Source organism: Chelonoidis abingdonii, chromosome 1 (assembly GCF_003597395.2).
Source record: "Chelonoidis abingdonii isolate Lonesome George chromosome 1, CheloAbing_2.0, whole genome shotgun sequence".
Taxonomy (NCBI): Eukaryota; Metazoa; Chordata; order Testudines; family Testudinidae; genus Chelonoidis; species Chelonoidis abingdonii.
Window position 1 is genome coordinate 255,714,026 of NC_133769.1, and position 13,664 is coordinate 255,727,689.

At 41.8% G+C, this 13,664-nt stretch overlaps 1 protein-coding gene across 6 annotated transcripts in view; it reads right to left on the bottom strand.

The window, feature by feature from the left end:
* The window catches only part of UXS1 (UDP-glucuronate decarboxylase 1), a 94,858-nt gene that overhangs the window by 37,362 nt on the left and 43,832 nt on the right, over positions 1-13,664 (bottom strand). For 5 of the 6 annotated variants that reach the window (XM_032790963.2, XM_075061275.1, XM_032790964.2 and 2 more), the window contains 3 exons: positions 12,704-12,808; positions 10,102-10,161; positions 5,320-5,441 (listed from right to left, as the gene is read on the bottom strand). In XM_032790963.2, the coding sequence (XP_032646854.1) occupies positions 5,320-5,441; positions 10,102-10,161; positions 12,704-12,808 (287 nt within the window). The remainder of the gene's footprint in view (positions 1-5,319; positions 5,442-10,101; positions 10,162-12,703; positions 12,809-13,664) is intronic. The other variant, XM_075061282.1, reaches the window with a different exon arrangement.

The window sequence follows — 13,664 nt, forward strand, 5'->3', positions numbered from 1 at the left end:
TGATTTAAAGCGTGGTCCACAGTCACATTATGAACTGTCTAATCTTCCACAGGTATAAGAGATGACAGCATCTGCTGAATGATGCTCTGAAACGGTTCAATGTGGGCCATTGTTTCTGGGATAGGTTGAAGCCTGGAAGTTTTTCTGTGAGATCAGCAACCAGGTGTTTGCTTGGAATATGAGCATTATCCCAGTATGCCTCGGCTTTAAGAACTTAAGCCCGACCCCCAAAAGGCTTGCAAGATTTCAGGGGTGTCTTTGGAAGGTTCTGGAGGTTGTCATGAATTGGTAAGTTCAGGTTGGCCATGGTTTGCTTGCACTTGTGAGCTCTCTCTCTCTCTCCGGACCAAGGGTGGGGTTGTATATGCCCAAAGTGGCGAACCATTGAACAGCAGTATGTTCCAGTGCTAATCCTCACTGTAGCATTAAGCTGCACGGCTAGAGATTAGTTATGTGATCTGCCTGCCCAGACTGGTGCGCAGTATTCAGAGATCAAATATACCAACACTAGAGTCAATGTGCATCTTCATAGATTATTAAAGCCTCAAAAGACCTGTGATGGGGTGCCTGCCTCACACTGGGTCAAAAGGGGTTAATAGAGCCCTAGGGAGGCTGTGCAGGAGGCAGCAAATCAGAGAAGGGCTGAAGGGAGCGGCCAATCAGGGCCCAGCAGGCCCACAATAAAAGGAAGCAGCAGAGCAGAGAAAGGCAGTTCTCTGCTGGGAGCCCAGGGAGGAAGGACTGTCTCTGGAGGGCTGAAAGAACTGCCAGCCCCCTGGACAGAGCAGTGCTGCGAGCAGGAACCAGGGGAGCAAGAGACAGCTCCTGGCTGACTGCTGGGATTCACAGGCTGAGGCCCCAAGGCAAGGGCAAAGATGATGCTGGGGTTACGAGGAAGTGGCCAGACAATCTGCTGCAAAAGCCACTAAGGGGAGTGGCTGGATAGAGGACTGCAGGTCCCCCGGAAGGGCTGAAGAGGACACTGCGGTCCTTGGAGAGACGTGGGTCCTAGAGCAGGAGAAATGGGCACCACCCGAAGAGTGTGAGCTACCATGCAGGGCTAATTCCCAGGACAGCCAGCAGGAGGTGCCAGAGTGCTGAGTGAACCCTGTTACAGGACCACTCTGATCTTCTAGTCTGATTTCCTCCATATCACTGGCCAGACTTCCCTGAATTAATTCCTGCTTGATTTACAGCACATCTGTTAGAGAAACATCCAATCTTGATTTAAAAATTGCCCATGATGAAGAATGCACCACAACTCTTGGTAAGTGGCTCCAGTGGATAGACAATAACATGCCCAGCATTGGGCTCTTACTCACAACCCTGAGATTGAGTCTCATGCGCTACCGACTGAGCCAGGTGAGCACCCTTGAGTTAATTGGGCACCTTAAGGTCCAGTGTTGAGTATGGCAGAGCCGTACAAAGGCTTTCAGAAAAACTTTTGATCTGAGTCAATGCATCACCACCTTCCCTCCTGTTTCAGGATCAATAATTAGGATGGCTAACTGCCTGCTCTAAGGAGAGGTCATGTCTGCTGTAGCACAGCCATCCCCCGACTTGGCCTGTGACCCACCTAGCTGCCCTTGGAAATTCAACTCATTTTCATTGCTAATATGAATTAGTGTGCTCCTCCACGTAACTTTGGCAGTTTTCAGTATTTGTTAGTACTTACTTTTGACATGATGCATAATCCACAAAAATTCTTCTATGGAATCCTAACAAAGTGTAATTTTACAGTGCTGAAACTTACTGAGCTCAGGGGTGTGTTTTTTCACACCCCATAGCAAGAATGTTACAGCGCTGTAAAGTGCCAGCATAGACAAGCCCTAATTATGAGAATTACTGAGTAATTATACTTAGTGTTACTAATTACAATGTAGTTTTATTAACAATTTAATCAACTATTTTCATTCTCCTTAAATTTTATATCTCAACTGCTTATGAATACTGAAACCAACTCAAATTGTGCATTAACAAAACAAGGATTACAGAAACGAGTGCAATGCATAAAAACAAAACAGGAAGTGCATTACAAAAAAGCTGTGTTCACGATATATTTATTCAATATGTGTTTGCTTATCTATTTGAAACCCACGCTCTTTAATCTTTATTTTGTAAACCTCATCTTTTCCATTTAGTTGTCTCTATCCTTCCACCCACTATTTAGTTTTTGCCCAGTAAGTCTGATAAACTTAAGCAATAAATTATTATTCTCCAGGCCAAACACGAACCTTCTAGATATATTTAAGGATGACAAACAATTCTGTAATCCTAAATATCTTGATACGATAATCACTACATCCAATCTCTTCCAATACATTTGTAGGGAAGTTAGGAATACAGAAATTGTGATTTCTAATTAGAGAATGGAGGTATCCTGAGGCAGTTTGGAAGCTATCACTTCACAAAAATAAGATAAGACTAGATGATTACTTAATAGCACTGCACTTGTGAAACTACATAGTGTTTTTAATCTGGCACCCACAAGTAATACTGCTCCGCCAATTAAACAGAATCACAAGCAGAAAGAACAATTTAATGGTATGAAAATGTGGGTTTAAAAAGGAAGATTGTGAATTTCTAGATCATTAAGGTCTGAAACAAGACTTCAGGTCACCAAGAAGTAGAGTTTATTTTTTAATTGTAAAAAGAAGAAATCAGACCCTAACCACACTACATCTTTCAAACAGTGTCAAGGAAAGTGTAAAACTAAGTATTTAACCTAGTTTACATTAATAAAACGACGATTTTGTATAGTTTCACAACAGTACAGAAGAAAATATTTGATTCACATTACGTGGGGAATGGAAAACAAATTCTGAACAGGTTTCAACTTAAACTGGTGCAGCTGGGATATGCATAATCATATTAGTGAGAGATGGTAGGGCTCGAACCCAGGCCCAGGTCTATAGGCCGTGCTCAGGCTGTGGCTGCCACACAGAAGCTCACCCAAACCAGAGAAGAAGGGGACTCGCAAAGCTCTAGCTCACAAAGGCCACACCCATGAAGCTAGGGTGACCAGATGTTCTGATTTTATAGGGACAGTCTCCATTTTTGGGTCTTTCTTATATAGGCTCCTAGTACCCCCCACTCCCATCCCGATTTTTCTCACTTGCTGTCTGGTCACCCTACATGAAGCTCCTGACTGGGGGAGACATCTAGCCCCACTGATTGGCTGGGACCCAGTACTTAACCCAGAAAGAGGCACAGAAAGTTGATCCATGCAACTAGGTGAATCCCGAGCTAGCTGCTACTATAGACCCTGCCTACATGGCCTGGCTCCTACCTTCCTTACCTCAGACACTCACCTGTTCCCACTTCCTCCTTCGCTCCAAGTTCCTGCTCCTATGACCTACCCCTCATGCTGATTCCGGCTTTGACCCCTGGCTTGACTTGTGACTCTGCCTCCAGCTCTGACCTTTGGCTTGGCCCCTGACCCTATCTCTGAGCCCTGGCTTGATTCTGGACTTCTGACTGCCCACACCTCACTTCCTATAATTGTGGGAGTCCTACACAACCTCACAGTTCCCATCATAATTCAAGAGACTGAGCGCAGGCCGAGCGGCAATTTCCAAACAAAACCAGGAAGTGAACAATATATTCCAGTGTACATGTAGCGGAAAAAAGCCAGGAAGGATATCTTTCTCCTGCCCTGAGTAGTGGATAAAAAATATGCTTGCTAAGATTCTGGGAAGTGCAGATGTCACTGAACCTCATAAATTAGAGCCTAAGATTACTACTGTTAAGTAGGGATACCAAGTAGTTATGAACAGACATTAGAAAAAACTGATTGGACACATTACAAATATGCAGCTTTTATTAGAATGGCACATATGAACATATGATTTTAAACAGTAAGACATACCTATCTGCACGTGACTGTGCTTAAGAGTTTGACTCTGCACGATTTGAATATCTGCAGGTACTCCAGTGCAGTTACAAACATTTAACACACCAGCAGCATGTCTGTTTATATTTTTGAGTTTAACCAATACATGTTTCTCCTGACCCATTACAAAAAGAGCAGAAAACATTTAAAAATTACTACAAAAGTGAATCACCTCCGTGCAAGAACAACAGTCACAGCAATAGGCACAGTCATTGCAGGGCTGAGAGCTCATTTTATCACATTGTGAACTTTATCTAACATGCTCTAAAACAAAAGTCACCTTCACACAATCCTAAACCATATAAAATGCCCAGAAAAGCTTCCAGTGAGTAAGGTGCAACAGTAAAGAAACCATGTGTACAGAGCAGCATCTGTTTTTCCTCTGAGAACGTATCATCATGCAAGATCTCATGTGCTCACAAACTCAGTTACCAAATTCTTGCTTTTGTGCAATATCAAATGACATTTTAAAGTGAGGATGCTGGGGGAGTGATAAGGCAGGGAAAAATCAGTGCATACAAGAGTGCCTTTTTACAGATTCCTTTGGGCTACCAGAAGGTAAGTGTTAGCTGCCACCTTCTGTTACCAGAAACAAATCACCAAATTGGTATTTAATATTAATGTTATATTAACTCCAAGGGGCCAAGATGGCAACCAAGACTCCCTTGTGCAAACTGAGAAAGACAGTATATGTCCCAAAGTTTACAATTTAAAACACCATATGAAGGATAGGGAGAATTAAACTAACACTTGAATATGTATTAGAAACAAAGATGATATTTAGTGACAGTTGATCTGTGACGGTCAGATCCCATCAAAGCTAAAACCTTAAAAATATGGAAACAGACAAAAGATGGAAGTTTAAGAAAGGGAAAAAGCCTGTGCATTCTTTCCACCTTTACATTGCCCATAACACGGTCAATAACTAACTCCATTACAATACCTAGCTATTATATAACGCTTTTCATCTGTGCCTCCATAAGGCTTTCACTTCTAGCACCAACAGATACCCAAAAGCAGAATGTACCCCAACTTCACCAAACCGACACGCTAAGACAAAACCTTAATACTGACTTCATGTGCTTTTATATCAATTATATCAACAGACTGACACATCTGACCATTATACAATACAGTCCATGCATTTGGAGAGTTATTCTGCCTTTGCACTGCTCCAAAATAATCATTAAGGTCTTGATCAGCAAAGCACTTTCGTGGAGAGCGTTGCTCACTTGAATCACAACAAAAGATGGGAGCAATAAAACTTCCATGTTAAAGAAAACAGATTTTACAATTGCAAGAATACCCTTACTCAAGCCATCCTCTACCTTCCTCCACCGCTAACATATACATTTATTCATTCCAGTTTTGTTCTGCACTTGTTCTCAGCAAGAAGAGCAAGGCCACTGAATCTGACAGCCAAATACCTGCTTCATGTAGGCATAGCACATTGTTTCCGCAACTCTCTTTCCTTCATCGTAGCAGGCCCTAGGTCCTATGGGGTTCACGTGGCCCCAGTAATCTTCATTCTGAGGGTGAACTTCAGGATCTATGGAGAGAAAACACTTGAATGACTTTCTTTCTAGTAACAGGAAGAGGGACTGTAACTCCTTTTATATACGGCTCTTTTGATAGAGCTTGTTTTAGTATGTATAGTGTTAATTTTTCTTCAAATTATCTAATTTTTAAATATTAAACTCCAACATCTTTCACTCCAATAGATTCATCAAATAGAATCCCAAAGGGATAACTATTAAGAACAATCTGAAAATCTATAAAATCCCCAAATTGAGCGTATTAAACAAAGCAACCTCCTCGATGGATGTGTCTCCTCATAAGAGCCACTACTCATGGCAGGCTGAGTTGAATGTTTGTCTGGAAATAGATCTTAAAGATGGAATAACTCTAGATGCAAAACCAAGATTCTCATTTAAGATAAATGAAGAGAGATTATAGGTTATTTAGAGTTCACTGGCAATTTCTATTTAGTTTGCAAAAGGAGCTACGACATCTTGGCATTCAAAAAAGAGCTGGGGGGGAAAAGGAGGCAAGAGGTGGAAATCTAGACATGCCATAGAGAATCTGGTTTGGTGACGGTGTGAGGCGGCCCTGCAAACAAAAATGGTGTGTGCGCGGCTTGTTCTTCTCTTGGCCTGATACTCTGGGACCAGCAAGTGGCACAGAGAAGTTACTTTTTCAGCCAAGATGATTCTGAGTAGACAAAGTAGAGGCAGCTGCGCATAAGGAAGGGCAAGGTGCTTTATCTAGAGTTACTTTAAATTTCCCTCTATCCTCCTAACAAAAAAAAGTTACAAACATGCTGCTCTGGCTCGCTTTCAGCCTTGTCTGTATCCTTGTGACTCACTGGTATGATACACCTGGAGGTGCAGGTCAGGTGCAAATAGATTGGTTGATGGTGGCAGCATTCTTAGGAGTTGCTGAGCAAAAGCTGTGACAAGGGAAAAGAGAACCCTTTGATGCTACTGGGAGAGTCATACCTGCCTTCCCATCACCTCCAATACATGCTGAAATACAAATATGAGGAGGCCAGGACAAATGTTATATAATAGACAGCTGTCATTACCATCACCGCCACTAATGAATACTTAATACATTAGCAGAATCTCCTCCATGCCACTTACAAGTTCCATGAAGATTTTGCTCCCCTCGCCCCACAATCTTTTCTAGTAAGCAACCATTCATCTCTTGAATTAATAGTCGTAAAAAACAGATTCTTGTTGGCATGCCCAGAGGTAAATTCTCTTTTTACAACACCTTGACTAGCATTCCTGCATGGATGAAAGGTATCCCCGCTATGGAAGCATTTTTCTTTTTTACTGACACTATTTATATTGAATATTAAACACACACCTTAGATTGCCTACCCTAGTTTCTTTGGTTACCTGTGAAAAGTTACCCATGAATCCCAGAATGCTTAGCATTGCTCAGCAGTAAGAGTTATAACCAAGGAAGAAAAACAGAAGTGTTACAGATCACAATTCTTATTCTGATCTTCAAGTACAAACAGATCACAACATGATCATCAGTTGTGCCCAGTTCTCTCCAGATTCTTATTATCCCGATAGAGCAGCATGACGTAAAGTGGAAACAATTTCATTTGGATAGGTAATATGCTTGTTTACATATGCAGAGACTGAAAGTTACAGTTCTGTCCAAGGTTTATTGCTTTCTGGACGCTACTGCTCTGGATCAAAAGAGCCCTGCTCGAGCAGAGACCAGCACAGACCCTGAGGCTTTTACTGTCTAATATAAATGGTCCTAAGAGTTTTACAGACCAATATCCAATTCATTCATTTTAAATAACCAGGAGGTGGAGATCTAGATATGCCATAAAGAATCTGGTTTGGTGAAGGTGGGGAACAGCCCCACAAACAAAAATGGTGTGCATGCCTTGCCCTTCTCTGAACCTGATACTCTGAGGACAGCAAGTGGCACAGAGGTTACTTTTTCAGCCAAGATTTATTCAATTTAAAAATGAATGTTAGAAATATTTGAAAGTTAGTGTTCAAAATGGTATTAATCATTCCTCTCTAGAGCTGGCTGGCAGAGGGTGAGACTGAACTGTAGCTCCTTGGAAGAAATCTGGTCAGTTCAGATTTGCTGTAAGCATTCAAGAAAACCATGTTCTGGGACATCACATATACTGAAATAAATAGTTGCACTGACACTGCTCATAGGAGCATATTTTCCCCCCTCTATTTGTGGCCTGGATTTCAAACTTTCCTTTTTAAAAAATTAAGACACTACCAAATAATGGGTTATAATTAAAATGCCTCCTCTGCCAGGAGCTACACACAGCTTTGCCTTTGTCATGCTATAACTTTTTGATGCTTTTTATAAAGGATACAGTATAAAAAGAATTTTTTCATTGTCTTTATAGTTCCAAACTAAGGTTCTAACTGATTAAAACGTCCTCTATGGCCAAATCTCACAGGAAATTTAATTTTTTTTCATAACCTCCCTGAAGACAAATACTAACGACAAATATACTCAGCCATATTTCACAGAACACATCAAAACCAGGGCTTTGGAGTGGAGCCTGGAGCAGCTCCAGAGCAGTGGAGCTACAGGTTTTTGCCTGGAGTTGGAGCAGAGCCGGAGCACAGCTCCAAAGCCCTGATCAAAAGACAATGGTTCACGAATCTTTGCACATTATAGACTAAGACAGGATTTTTAAAAGTATCCAAGTGACTTATGAGAAAATGCCCCATTGAAAGTCAATCAAAATTGTGGTCCTAAGTCATTTCATTGTTTTTAAAATTGAGACCACAGCATGGATTACTTTCTCCTCTCCTCCCTTCTCAAGGTCCAAGCCCAGTTCCACATCATCCCTGCTTCAACAACAGAGCTTGACTTCATAAAGAAAAATTATAGTTAAGGCAGGATAAAATAGACACGATACCATTGTTTATTACAACACCCACTTTATCTGTGCTGTGTTTTCCTCCTCCCTGGGTTTGAAGTTTGCATATATTACCAAATTCCTATTGTCATCCCGCTGTCCCACTGCTCTACTTTTTCTAGGCCACTGAGTTTTAGTTCTGTTCCCATGTATGTTTGCTACCACTAATTTTTAAGCTGTTCTCAGATTCTATGATGGTTAAATTCATGCCAAATGAAACATGTGACAGTGAAAAGACACCAGATATTTTAGTTGATCATAAATCTGTGGAAACCCTAAGGCGGTCCCGGACTGTGTTCAAGTTACAGTGCAGCTTTAATTCACGCAGATGCTTCAATACTCTGACAGAAGCAACTCTGCCAGTCACCTGGAAACAGAGCACAGTTTGAGAACCTCTGTAAGAAGTGGAAACAGCTGAAGGACATTTTCAAGAGGTTTATCCTGCCAAGAACTCAAAAACAGTAACTCTTTTCCATTTAGTTACACCTACTATATGAAGATGGTAGACCCCTTTGCCTGACTGGATTTTATGCATAAAGTCTGACAATCTGTGTTTCTTTAAGTTTTCCCCCGCAGCAATCAGACTGCTGGGGAGAGATGCTGCTCCGGAACTTGTACACTTGGTCTGCCTGTAGCAATGTTCCACCTTCTGGAAGAGAGAATATGGTTTCTTGTTCAGTTAGGTAGTGCCTCTTCCCCCAGCGCTTTCCCCATAAAGGAACTGACCCTTGCATAACAGAAATAGGGAGGCAGGAATGTGAGATAAGACACAGTCATCTCATTTTCAGTGACTGTCTCATCACTGGTGGAGTTCTTGCTTGTGATATTTGTGGTGTACCTGCCTGCCTAAAGTTATTTCATCCAAAAAGTGAACATGAGGGGAGTAAAAAGAGCACATCTCATTCTTTCTGTTTAGAGGAAGAGGGGAGACTTAAGGAACTTTTAATGAAAAGGTCTTTAAAGTGCTCAGCTATTAACAACATCATGCTGCCTGCTGTGTTAGTTAGATCAGCTCAATGCTGAAAATGCCTGTAGTAACTAGTAACCTATCTATACTAGTGCTCACACAAATGTCAGTACTAGCGGAGTAGAACTGGTATTCACAACACAGGGAAATTTTTAGAAAGTTTATCTGACACCAGCAAGGCCAATCATGGTCCCTGATGTAACCAAAGAGCATTTTGCTGCATCTGCACTAGTTAAATAATTCTTGACATGATTTAAAAAGAGGGGAAGGCAGGAAGTAGCCAGGGGCTCATTGCTGATAGTCATGTTGTCAGTAGGTCATTTTCCAATGGAGACAGACCTTTTCTTTGTATGCTGTTATAGAGCAGGGCGTGTGGCTTGTTCAGCACTGAACACACACCATTGCTTCTGCTTAATCATCATCATAATTCAGTTTCCAAACAGTCTGGGGAAGAAGAGTCAAACCTGCTGCCTGTTTTCCTCCAATGCGTTCCCACTATGGCCTCTGGAATCTACGAGTTGAACATGTAGACCCCTTTATTACAAAGAATGCTAACATTCTCTTATAGGTCAACTCTTACACATAGCATTTAGGGCCTGATTTTCATTTACACTCGGGTTGCTTTATTCCACCCTGGCAGCGCAAAGGAGCCTTAAAGTGAAGATTACCATCTACATTTTAAACATTAAGATGAAAGCTAGCAAGTCCAAGTATGACAACTACGGAAATACTTGATGCTACAACACAATCTACAAAAGTTATTGTAAATCTTCCTTGATCAGTCACACCATAGATACTCTAGCAATGCTCATGTCTTACCTCCATACACCTCAGAGGTGGAGGCCAACAGAAGCCGTGCTCCAACACGTTTTGCTAATCCTGAACATTGAGAAAAAGGAAACAGTGAATTTTAGCGAATACAAAAGACTTTCAGTTACATTCATTGCTTTATTTAGACCCCACTTTGTCTAAGGAAGAAGAGAATTCAGGGCTTCCCTAATCAGTTTTTTTCAGATCTAGCCTCTCTTCCTCCAAGTCTCCAGTACTCAACTTCAAGCTGGAAGCAACATGACTGAGCTTTTCTGCAGCTACTCATACCACACAGCTGGCTGACTGTCAGATCTTACATACACTTATTTTGTGGATTGAAAGTTACACTGAACTAAAGTGCAGGACTTTTTTCCACAGATCACAAGGGACAATTGTGATCATCTACTCTGACCTCCTGCATAACACAAGGCCATAGGACTTCCCTGAATTAACTCCTCTTTGAACTAAAGAATATATTTTAGGACAACAGCCAGTCTTGATTTAAAAATTGCCAGTGATGAAAAGTCCACTAGAGCCCTTGGTACATTGTTCTAATGGATAATCATCCTCCTATTAAAAATTTGCTATATTAAGTCTGGGACTGGGGCCAGAAAAGTACTGCTAGCCTGAAGGAATAGCTACTGTTTTAAGGTCTGATATCCTGTGAACCACAAGAGTTAGAAACATCAATAGGAAGCTGGGTGGGAGCTAAGTGGAGCTATGTGGTTTAGGAGAAAAGTGTGTCATATTCCCCGTGTAAGTTCATTAGACCTTTGTAGCTCCTCTTGAAACTGAACGTAGTGGACCTGATTCTGCCCAGCGTAAGGGAGGCTTTGCAATGCTCTGCTGACACACTGACCCTCAAGATGGCAGAGCTAGTGACAGAAATTTTTCCCTGGCTAGAGGGACAATTTGATGGCACAGAACTGAGAGACAGTAGCTTTTAAGTCGTCTTCTTTCCTGAACTGTGCCCAGTGCAGCATTTCCTGGTTGGGGAAAAGAAGTGAGGCCAGAGGGTCCCCATGTCTCAGCAAATACCCACTACTTCAAAAAATCCCACGGGCCGTTGGCAACCTGTGCAAGCTAAAGCAGTGGCAACTGGATCGACATTAGGATGTAAAGGACTGGATAACAAAAGAAGAGGCTTGAAGCCACTTTGCTGCCTCCATACCCCTTGACTCTCAGCTGAACTAAATACAAATTAATATAGCTGAGAATTTGTCCCTGACACTGTATATGACCTCAGCACCAGCATAGGACTCTCAGAATTGGCCAGGGAGGGGGGGAAGAAGAGATCTCCACAATGGGAGGTACCAATACTATGGAGTTATTGCAATTCTACATACTTTAAACACTCATTTTACTGAAATGGAATCAGCTGTCACTCTGAACCCAGGGATGCTCCACAGTCACTGAGACACAACAGCAGTGTTTCCTCCAAAGTTGCACTCTGATTGCGTGCCTGATCTGCATAATTGCTTCATAGATATTACTCAATAATTGGGCCATGACTGTGGAAACTCTTGTACTCTGGTTGGCTCCAGAAGCGGCACCAGGGTTTTTGGCGCCCTAGGCGCAGGGCCGGCTCGCCGGTCCCGCGGCTCCGATGGACCTCCCGCAGGCATTCCTGCGGACAGTCCGTTGGTCCAGCTGCTCCGGTGGACCTGCCACAGGCATGCCTGCGGATGCTCCACTGAAGCCGCGGGACCAGTGGACCGTCCGCAGGCACGCCTGCGGGAGGTCCACTGGAGCAGTCTGCCGCCCTCCCAAATCCGGGTGCCCGAGGTGACCGCCTAGGTCGCCTAAATGGAAGCGCCGGCCCTGGTTGGCTCCTATACTCAAGATTTTCATGCTGTTTGTAAATAGTCTCAGCTGAAATATCCACATGAAGAGGTAACCATCCTAGAAGAAAGTGGATCTTTCAAGGAAAATTTATTTTTTATATGATTTTTGACTCATTCCCCCTTCTTCTCATCCCTCGCCGAACTCTTCCTTCTCTTGTGCCAGATAAGAAGGCTCTTTCTTGGTCTTAGAATAGCTGTCAGTATTTGTGTTTACGTTAAGAAAATATTAGCTCCTCCTTTCCAATTCTGTTTTTAATCCAACATGAATATATACGAGTTATTCTGAGACAGAGAATGAAGGGGAAAAAAAGCATACCTTTTTTACCCTAAAACCACTTTCTTTCAATACTAGCGAGAGTTCTGTTTGCACATTTTATACTCATTTAAATACTGAATTTAAAATTTTAGTGGAACAGCAAGCTGAACTTTCTTGCTAGCTTGCTAGTAAACAAACTGGGCTAATGAATTCAGTCTTACATGGTACAATAGACAGAATCAATTCAGCGCAGATGGCAGTGCTGCAGATTCATCCAGGTACTTAAACGTGCGTCGCACTAAAAAATACAAATAGTTCCTTTGATTTTTCATAATTGACTTTAATGGAACTACTCATGTGCCTTTCATTAAGCCTCTACTTAAGTATATAAGTGGAACCTGGCCTTAAAGCTTAAGTGGAACATAATTGTGAGCACAACAGTCGTTAGCAGTTCTGAGTATTTCAAGCAAAATGAACGCAGTAAGAAGAAAAAAAAAGGATTTCAACTCACCTAACATGTTTAACGTCCCAATAGTATTGGTCTTTAATGTCTTGATAGGATTATACATGTAATTTGGAGGGGAAGCAGGAGATGCTAGATGATAGATCTGGTCCACTGTGAGATAATGGAGAAAAAAATCCCAATATAATAAACTAAAGGAAAAAAGCAGCAGGGCTACAGGAAGCTATCACTGCAATGAATGCCTTATCAAACTCTTCACTTTCTGCGTCTGTGTCTCAACTTCAAACCCTAGTTCTTAACACTGTTATCCACAGAGATCATACATGCAAATCCATAGTAAAAACACAGCAAAATAAACTTAGAATTAAACAGATTAAGATTTTTAATCACAGCAACATTGTTAGCACTTGTTCACATAGATATATAGATGCTCCTGGTGTGTTTGCAGAATGCATAGCCTACAAGTAAAACATTTTACTTCTGCCAGCACTGCACAGCCATGCACGATAGCTGCAGAAGAGCAAGGTCAAAATTACATTAATCTTTCTTACTGTACCTAGGAAATGCACTTTATAAACCTCATTTCCAAAACATGCAATTTTAGTTGTTTCTGGTAAGGTGGGTCAAGAGACTTATATAGATTAGATATGCATGCATGCTTCTGCTCATCTTAGGTTTCCTGTTAGTGGCCTGATAGGCTATATGACCAAGGTACTGAATAGTGAAGAGTGAAAGTGACGCAACTGGATTCCACGCAGCCCGTACATATTCATGGAGTTTTTGTGATGGGTATTGGAATCCTTCTATATCAGAGAAGTCGGTACCTATTCATTTCAGAAATTGTAAGAGAATAGCCAGCTCAGGAGAGAAAGTATAATAGAAGCACAAGTCAAAGGAACTGAAGGAAACCTACAACTAGTTGTGCAATACAGCAAAATCTGTCATACATGACCATTCAAGGGACCAACATAGACCGGTTCTTAATAGAGGCAAGTGATTTTCCCACAGA